This window comes from Austrofundulus limnaeus, unplaced genomic scaffold (assembly GCF_001266775.1).
Source record: "Austrofundulus limnaeus strain Quisiro unplaced genomic scaffold, Austrofundulus_limnaeus-1.0 Scaffold123, whole genome shotgun sequence".
Lineage (NCBI taxonomy): Eukaryota > Metazoa > Chordata > Actinopteri > Cyprinodontiformes > Rivulidae > Austrofundulus > Austrofundulus limnaeus.
This window is the reverse complement of record NW_013952525.1, coordinates 805,418-815,257: the sequence shown is the minus strand read 5'-3', so window position 1 is coordinate 815,257 and position 9,840 is coordinate 805,418. Positions and strand designations below refer to the sequence as shown.

At 37.8% G+C, this 9,840-nt stretch overlaps 1 protein-coding gene across 2 annotated transcripts in view; it reads right to left on the bottom strand.

The window, feature by feature from the left end:
- prrc1 (proline-rich coiled-coil 1) overlaps window positions 1-9,840 on the bottom strand; it is a 22,209-nt gene that overhangs the window by 5,999 nt on the left and 6,370 nt on the right. For both annotated transcript variants that reach the window (XM_014015127.1, XM_014015128.1), the window contains exons 3-7: window positions 4,797-5,195; window positions 2,447-2,592; window positions 2,167-2,269; window positions 1,921-2,084; window positions 628-731 (exon numbers count right to left, since the gene is read on the bottom strand). In XM_014015127.1, the coding sequence (XP_013870581.1) occupies window positions 628-731; window positions 1,921-2,084; window positions 2,167-2,269; window positions 2,447-2,592; window positions 4,797-5,195 (916 nt within the window). The remainder of the gene's footprint in view (window positions 1-627; window positions 732-1,920; window positions 2,085-2,166; window positions 2,270-2,446; window positions 2,593-4,796; window positions 5,196-9,840) is intronic.

Below are 9,840 nucleotides of genomic sequence, written 5' to 3'. Positions count from 1 at the left end.
GAGTTGCCGCCATGTGATTGGCTGATTAGAAATTAAGTGTTAACGAGCAGTTGGACAGGTGTACCTAATAAAGTGGCCGGTGAGTGTATCTGTTCCTTCACAAATAATTTGATGTAATAATTTGATGTAATAATAGATCAGAAAACTCAGCGGGTTGAAAAATAGGATCCACACAGAATGTAAAGACCGGAGAGACTAAATTCATCTTTTTGCACTCCTAAAATGTATTTAAAGGCAAGGTCGGGGTGTGGGAGGTGGAGGAGGGGCTGATAGTGCATACATTTTGTCAGTAAATTAGAACTCAGATTGATGCTTTCACCTGGTCTGTCGTTACTGCACCTGAGCTCAAAGTACATCAGAAAGCTCGACCTCCTCTGCTCTGATTGGGTAAAACTTTAGCTCTGGTTCGCTGTATTTGTTGTCAGTTTAACACCTGTACCATAATTAGACTGGATGGCTTTAACAAGACCACAAATAAATAAATAAAAAATAATGTCCTCGCCTCATTTTCACAGATGATGGGAGTTCGTCCTGGCCACATTCAAAATGAAGGAAATCTACTGTGGTGATGGAGAACAAAACTATAATATGAGTGCAGTGCAGCCCACCCAGCAGAGCCCTGCTTACTTGTCAGGGAAAAGCTCAGCGACGAAGTATTCCACAGAGACAACAGGCTGCTTCTCATGGATCACACCGGCTCGACGCAGGCTGTCGATTCGCTCCTGAGCCCCCTGCCCACACAGGAACGTACACTGATGACAACATTTCTCCACTACCAGAAAAAACAACCTGAACTTCAGTGTCGAGTAAAGAGCTTTCAAAAGAGAGACCACAGATGAGAAGCCCTCCCTGTGCAGCACACATCACGCACTAACAGAACCAACAGACAGAGGTTGGCTGAGTGGTTGTCTATTTTCATTTGATGGAAGATATGAGACATAAGTTAAAACGAGCTTTCTGGTGTAAATATTTCAGAAAGAGACCGCCATCATGTCTGTGTGGGAACATGTCTTTGCATTTTCAGTCATAGATATGTATTAGACTCAGATACTTGCCAGGTTTTCACTCTTATACCAACATAACTCCAGCTAAAATATTTATAGGCTTTAATTATTGCTCATAAGTCATTTTCTTAAAAAAATCTCACTGCCTCCTGAGAAGTGAGAACTTAGCTCCAGAAAACAGGTGTTCTGATGGGGTTCTGACTGGTCACTGAGAGTGTATATACTGTATGTCTGTGTGTTTATATCTATAGTATGCATGTATGTATGTATATATCTTTATTTATGTATGGGTATGTATATTTGTATACATGCTTTACAGAGAAATTATAATTAATTTTATTATTATATAGATAGATATTTCATTGCCATGTTTTCTTGTATCCATTGATTTTCAGGTGAGTGGACAGATGTTGGGTGTGTGGCCTTGTGTGTTCTTTGTGTTTATTTAACATATTCTAACCTCTATTTCAATCTTTCTAATTACACTTCCTCTTTTCCCCCTCTTTTTTGTTAAAAGTAGCAAAACTGTGTTTGCTGTATGACTGGTTTCACCTGTTCCCCCATGTTTGTCTTGTATGTCTTCTTGAATGGGTGTTTCTTAACTGGCCCCTCCCCCCTTCCCTGAATGTACAGCACCTTGTGAATTTATTTCTGTGGAAGGCGCGATATAAATAAAACTTTACTTACTTTTTCGATTTCCTCTTTACTTAAAAAAAAAAATCACTGATGATGAAGAAATTAAGAAATTAATATTAACTTTTTTTTCTTCTAAAGTGATATAAAAAAATGAAAAGAGAATTTAGCTCCAGAATTAGTGAAATGCTGAAAAATAATAAAATACTGCGGCGATAAGTGCTAGACTTGGACAGCCGTTACATGTATGAATGAAAATATAAACAAAAGGCAGTGAGCTGACCTTGACACCTGCTGCGTAGCCCACCGGCTGTGGAGCAATGCTGGACTGAGCGGGCTCTCCAGTGACCATAGCCATCCCAAAAACCTCTTGGAAGGCATCTCTGACAGCGTCCACATTACTGTCCTTATCTGAAGCCACCACGATGTCAATGTCCCCACCAGACTCTGGACAACAGCAGCACATGAAGACACATTAAAGACATTTGGACATTCGATGCTGTAATAAGGGGAGGGCGGGTTAACGTACTGATGTATGGAGCCATGCCAGGGTCCAGAGTGGTGATCATGGACTCCACAGAGTGTTTGGTTTTATCAAGGACCGACTTCACAACAGGGTTGCCTGCTACTCCCTGAGGACACACAAGACATGCAGAGTTTTTATTTAAACCATCAAATTCTTGTTTTTCACGTTGAACAGTAGGTTTTTTTTTGTTTAAAATATGTTGAATTACACCACATCATATATTAATTTCCTTAACGTGTCTCTGATAACTGCTTCATTTGTCATATCTGAATGTATCTGTTACCTTAAAAAATCCCCATAGGCTCCCTCCAGTATTGACATCTCCAGACACTTGAAGGTCCTCCTGCTCCTCTGGGAAAGTGATTGGAGATCCAGCATCTACTCGTCCGGTCATGACGGGCTGCTGAACCATGGTGTTAGTCACCACGCCTGAAAAGTTTCATATTTGAAGAAAAATAAATAAATGTGAAAACTGAAAATACAGTTTGGGATGACAGAAAAGGAGACAGTGGACTGAAAAAAAAACTCTGTAGGCCTCACAAGAGACAGTGTCCAGTTTTAAATGTATCAAGTTTGACCCAAGCTAAATCTCTGCTAGTCTGTAGCTAATTTTCAGTTTTTCTTCATCTCAACCCTCTTATATTCACTAAGTGTCATTTCAAAACCATTAAAAAGTTTTTGAAGACATTATTTCTCAGTTTTGCGTATCTTTAATTTTTTCACTGTTGTATAGAAAAATAAAGAAGTTCCAAGCTGTGGGTCTTTACAGCCAAGAAATCTTGAATTGGTTTTTCTGAAATCTGCAAAAATGGAGGAGCACAATATTCTTACTGAAAAGTTGAATATGGCATTAGAGGATTAGTGTTACAGTAGGTGTCTAGTTTTTTTGAGTAATAGGAAACAGTCAGTGGTGGGCAGCGTTAATTCAAAAATTAGCTCCGCAATTTCTAAAGCGCTTATGAAAATATTTAGGTCCGCATCTTCAAAAGCGCTTATGCCATAGAATAACTAGCGGAAGCTAATTTTAAAGCGCAAATTCAATTTGACACTTAGTAGCTGGCAATAATTCATGTACATATATGCACAATACTGCCAACTAGCGGTGTATGAACCCTTTTACAGCTTAATCCTACAACCGTTGATTGCTGGGGATGTGATTTCATTAAACCGACCTTTAGCTCCTGGTGTAAAAATCAAAAAGTTGTTGAGGATTGCTAGTTTGGCTGCTTCTCTATCTTTTTGTTTTGTTTATTGTAGATTTTTCATTGAAGAAGCGTCAATAAAGTCATTTTAAAACTGTTTATTGGAAAACTGAAGCGATGCGTTCTGGGTACATGACAGCTTTGATTTGTGACTGGAAACGAAAGCACGGAGCACAGGCAACTATCTTCACTTCAAAATAAGAGCTTGGATTTTAAAGTTTCCCATGTAGTTGCTCCAGTTGACCACTAGATGTCTGTCTTCATCAGCATAACATCTTTAAATCATTTCTGCATCTCTAACATTGTTTCTTCGACCAATTACGTCAAGTATTGAGCTCCAGCGTTTAAACTTTATTTTTTAAAGGAACTCCGATTGTAAAGTAAAATAAATCAATACATACAAAATTTTAGTATGGATTACAAACTTCAACTGTTTTGCTAGGACAGGGAGTTCTAAACACTGCCTTCCTGCTACGTAAGCAGACACAAAGCATTGTGGGAAATGAGAACCGTAACCGAAAGCAACAGTCAGCAAGGATGTATACCTTCCAATACGTGTGTTTATCTGGGAGGGGTGTTGTTGGACAGATCACGTGTGTTGTGATCCATTGACAGCCATACCTTCCACTGTTCAAGATAATGAAGACAATTAGTTATTAGCGGTACTGCATTTTAATTTTAGAAAATGCAAATCCGCTTATGAATTATAAAAATCTGTAAGACCGCTAAAGCGCAAATGAAATATTTAGGTCCGCAATTAGCGGATTTACGCTTTAGCGGACTGGTGTCCACCACTGGAAACAGTGTTCTCTGGTAAATAATGTAAGATCTAATTCATGTCATGTTAGATGCGCAGTTCCTCAGGGTTCTGTGCTTGGACCAAAACTCTTGTATGTGAATGTTTTGGTTTTTCAACTGCTCCTTCATCTCAAATTCTAAAGGTTAGTTTTCTAACAAACCTGTGGTTTGAGGTTGCTGTAATTAACCATAAACACATTTTAACAGCCTCAGACTTGTCTCTTAGATCCTCGTCACCATAGATATCCTAGCATCAAGATTCAAAGTATATAAGTTTGGTTCTTCGGCATCTTTCAGCTGGTATTTACCTGGAGCAGCTTACCCACTAACCTCTTCAGTGACTACAGATGTAAAGCATCCAAAAATGACTTGTCAAGCATCACTTTAACATAAATCTAGAAATAAACTGTTTTAATAGCCTATTTGTTTTTAAAAATATATACAGTATTTACCTGGTAAAAGTGCAGACATTTTTGTATGTAGTTTTTTTAAAGGTTATTCTGTGGGGAGGGCGTGAACTAAAATTTTACTGGTTTTTGACACTGAGTTTATACTGAAACAGCTTAATAGTGTTAATAAAGCACATACAACACAATAAATACTACATTTGACTTCCTAAAGTGAGGCTCTGACCTGGCATCACAGAAGGACTAGAGAATGTAGGCATCAGTGGCGTCTGGGGTGTCCGGCCAGCATGACCCCGTGTTATATCATATCCGGCACTCATGGAGAAGTGTGATATGGGCGGGCCGACAGGAGGACCTGACAAACCAGCTGCCGGAGGAGGTCTAATGGAAGAGGTCTGAGGTGGCAGAGATGGAGAAGCAGAAAGAGGGAAAGGGGCACTGCTGGTGAAAGGCGAGGCAAATGTGGACACAGGGGCAGGGGGAAGCTGGGACGGGAAGGTAGAGATCGTGGTCAGAGGGCTGCTGAAGGGAGGAAATGAGGGAATGGAGGGGAGAGGGGCGGGGACTGAGGATGAAGCGGTGGTGACAGAGCTGCTGCCTGACAGCGGCGGAGGACTCGACAGACCTGGAACAAAAAGAACAAAAGTCAAGAAAACTTTCACTCTGAATGTTGTGAAGTGCTCCTGTCCTCATACTGGGATCTCAGAGATCTCATTTTTAACTGCTTACTATAGTTGAATAAAACGAACATTGCAGAGGGAAATTCTCTATCTCCTGAACATAGACCAAAGAACCACCATACCAAATTTAACTGGCCAATTTAATTATAAAGAAAGACAGAATATATCAGAAACTGACCTAACGACGTGTACATACTTAATAACCAAGCAGCTGCTACACCCAGCTTACTGTAACCCTTATTTAGTTTTGAGTGAGAAGGCAATTTATAGTAAAGCACTGAAAGCACATGTTGGGTGCCTATACTTCTTGCTTTTCAAATTGACTAGTTTTAATGTCTTCCATGTGATATTTATAATGTTTATGGGGCTACTCGCCAGCATGTATCTAAACTCCATTAAACAAGTAGTAATTCTCACAGCAGCATAAAACAGTTAAAAACTGTTCTTCCAGCCTACCATACCTGTCATCCAACAAAGGTTATAATAGTTTTGGGTTTTTCATTATAGTTTAATTTTATTTCGTTGTGACTTATTTTCTTTTAGTTCAGTTACTTTTAATTTGCTTTTCCAGTGGATTTGCTAGTTTTTATTACGTAGTTATTATTGCATTTTAATGCTTAGTTGTAGTTTAGTTTTTATTAGTTTTTTTATAGTTTGAACAAACATATTTGCCAATGCATCCTCCAGCTTGTGATGTTCCTGGGAGTTAACTAACCAACAGCTATTTAGTCACTAGTTAAAGCAGTCCATTATAGCGACACCTTCCTAAAATAATTGTGTAACTCAAATTTAGCCAACTTAGGACTTGGGCGATTATTTTAGGACAATGATAATATTTGTCTCCGACCTGGTGTTACCTGTTGCTTGTTTTTCGCAGGAGCTACTGAGAGAAGCTAACGTCTCAAGATAGTCATAGTTAGACATCTTGTGTGAGTTTGATTCATGCAGTTTTTCCCTTGAGAAGTATTCCACCTGTTTTATCACCTGTTTCCACTACAAGACACTTGTTTTGATTTTTTTCGCAGTCATCAAAGAAATCCCAAAGTGGACATTGCCGTTTTCTCCCAACTTTGTTGTCGTCATTTGGCAGGTGATGCTGAGCAGCAGCAGACTGTAAACAAGTATTGTTACAGACCACAGCTAAAGTGAAACTACTTAATCTAAAAATGTAAGTAAATTAAGATCCACATGTCTCAAAATAAATTGACAAAGACTAAAATTAAGGATATTCTATCTATAATTATAGTTAGTTTTAGTTAGTTTTGTAATTAGATTATACAGTTTTAGTTAGTTATATTACTTTTAGTTAACTATAATTCTGCATCCAACAGACAGTTAACACCTGTAGAGCATAATGTAAGAGACACCTGCTGGCTTGAATGGAGAATTACCTGGAACCAAATATTAATACAAGGCTTCTACAAAATTTAGTTGGTTAAATGAAACACTTTTCAGGACCTTTGAAAAGACTATTATTCTTCAAATTTAGTATCTATACGAATAACAAATATGGCGTTAGTTAAAAATATTAAAAGTAACACCTTTTATTGCCTTTCATTCAAACTCAACCCAAATCGTTCCAGCCCTCTGACATTAAGAAACAAACAAAAGAATGAAATTGTTGTAGTCAGATACATTTGCTTCTTTCAGATCATAGAAGAAAGAAATTCCATGTAAAATGTCCATCCTTGCAGACAAACATTACAGTATATGACTAATGCAGTGGTTCCCAAACTTTTTGTCTTCTGACCCACAAAATATTCATGGCAAAAACTTGTGACCCCAAATATTACTGGTCTGAGTACATGAACTTCTTAAATAACTCTAAAATCACAGGATTTTGGACAATCTAAACAGCTTGTACACAAATACAAATACTTATTTTTACTTATTTTGTGTTTTTGTAATAATTATAGAGAAAGGATTACATCAGCAATTTTTTTANTATTCTATTTTGGTCCATCTTTTCATTTTCACACTGTTGTTATTGGTGCAGCAGGATAAGTTCTTAACAAAAGGTGGCTATCTATAAATAAATAAATGCTGGCTAATGTAGTTGAACATTTCTTTAACAGGTGTCAGCTGTTGATGATTTAAGATGGCTGTGTCTCAATTCATGGGTTGTCACATTTGTTGGCTGCTTACGTCACTGCCTCCTGCTGTAGGCTGTTCCAATTCGTAAGCGTCTACTCATGCAGCCGGAAAATTCTCAAAAACGTAGGCTGCATCTGAGTATCCCAAAATTAGTTGCGCTGTCAACAAATTAAACTGTAAAACAGAGACGGCAATGTTTTTTTAAACTGTACTGAGGATTTTTATTATTTTTTATGACAGAGTTTGGAAATGTATCAGGGGAATGTAAGTTAAGCAACTTAGCTGAAGAAACTTTTGTTGCAATGAGATGTTAAATACACTGCCCAGTCGAAAAGAAGTCACCATTTGGATTTAACAGGTTTATGATGTGGGGTTGCTGCAGGTGGTCAGATCTAGATTCAGCAACAGTTTGTGCTCAAAGAATGAGGTCAGCTGATTACCTGAATATACTGAATGACCAGGTTATTCCATCAATGGATTGTTTCTTCCTTGATGGCATGGCCATAGTCCAAGATGACAATGCCAGGATTCATCTGGCTCTTATTGTGAAAAAGTGGTTCAGAGAGCATGGGACATCATTTTCACACATGGATTGGCTCCACAGAGTTCATTGAGAATCTTTGGGATGTGCTGGAGAAGGCCAGACTCCACCATCATCAATGCAAGATCTTGGTAAAACGTTAATCCAAGACTGGATGGAAATAACTCTTGTGGCATTGCAGCAGCTTATCCAAACAATGTCACAGTGAATGTGTGCCATAATCAATACAAACATACTGTATGTCTTCTGTAGACTAGACCAGTGGTTCCCAAACTTTTTGTCTTCTGACCCACAAAATATTCATGGCAAAAACTTGTGACCCCAAATATTGCTGGTCTGAGTACACGAACTTCTTAAATAACCCTAAAAACACAGGATTTTTGGACAATCTAAAGAGCTTGTACACAAATACAAATACTTATTTTTACTTATTTTGTGTTTTTGTAATAATTATAGAGAAAGGATTACATCAGCAATTTTTTTATTACCCTTTAAATTGATTTCTGGAGTTTATCCAAGGTGCTTCATGACCCATAATTTGGTCCCAAGCCCAACTTTGGGAACCAAAGTGCAGTGGTTCCCAAACTTTTCAGCTTTTGACCACAAAATAACAGCAGCAGAGACCTGTGCCCCCAACTATTTTTGTATGATAAACATTTGTATCAGGTCAACTAAACATGGGCGTAGTAACAATTTTTTTATACTACATTTATCCATTTTAAATACACTAACCTCACTCCTTTGTAACAACTAAGGCAAAAAATGTAATTAATTCAGAAAATCTTTTCAGGACCCCACCTTGATGTTTCGGGACCCCACTTTGGGTGCCGACCCCAACTTTGGGAAACACTGGACTAATGAGCAGATGCAGATCTGAACTGGGAGCTACAAGAATTAAACAGCAGAGATGGGGGCTCGTGACTCAGACTTAGACTTGAGTCGCACTTAAGTCCCTACTATTAGAGACTTAGACTTGACTTGGACCCTAAAGACTTGAGACTTGACCTCGTGGTTTGAGACTCGCAAACAATGCAAGTTTTTTCACTGCCCGACTCACGGTGCTCACTCCCTCAATAAACGTCCATGCTCCGCTCCCCCTCACCTGAGAATGGGAGGGGCCAGCACAGTCTAATGTTAATGACTTGTACCCTGCAAAGTGTGTGGAGTCCAAATCCAACATTTGTTTTTATGATGACTTGTGCAGCCCTTTTACTTTAAAGATTCTGGTTCATCATCTTCACTGACATGCTTTTATTCATTTAAAAATATTTTTTCTGGTATTTTATTGTAAAATCAGCAGCAGACTTGTTGGATTTGTTCTTTGTCAATGGCTACATATAATTACAGTAAGACTACAATTGCAAAATACAGTTAACAATACTCTAAATGCTTGATTGTTATTTAAACCTTAATCTCATCTGTATTTTTAAAACAGTATGTTTTAATAGTGTCTTGGAAAAATAAATTATCCTTTAAGGTCCTACATTTCTTCTCAGGCCAAGAGTCAGTAAGCTCTTTTGCTTACCTTAAAATGTCATCATGTTTCATGATTTTACTTTTTATCTTCTTTTTTCTCTCAGATAAAGCGTTTTAAGATCAGGACAATATCTGTTAGAGGTAATCATTCTTGCTGCTGTTTTATCAAATATCATTCTCTACTTGGCCCAGTTTCAGCACCAAGAAAGATGTTTATTGTCTGTCTTAATAATATACTGTATAAATGAGTGTATTTGAAACTGCCTCAGTGCACACATTGTGTACCACTGCCCTGTGTGACATGATGTGTGTCTTGCAAATTGCAATAAATCCTATTGACCATTTTCACGGAGTGCTTTTTATTCTTGGATCTCGTGTTTCTGTCTAGGTAAAATAACATGACAGATATTATTATTAAAACATGATACTATGTTTTAATATTTTATTAAAATATAGTATTATAGAATATAATCTAGTAT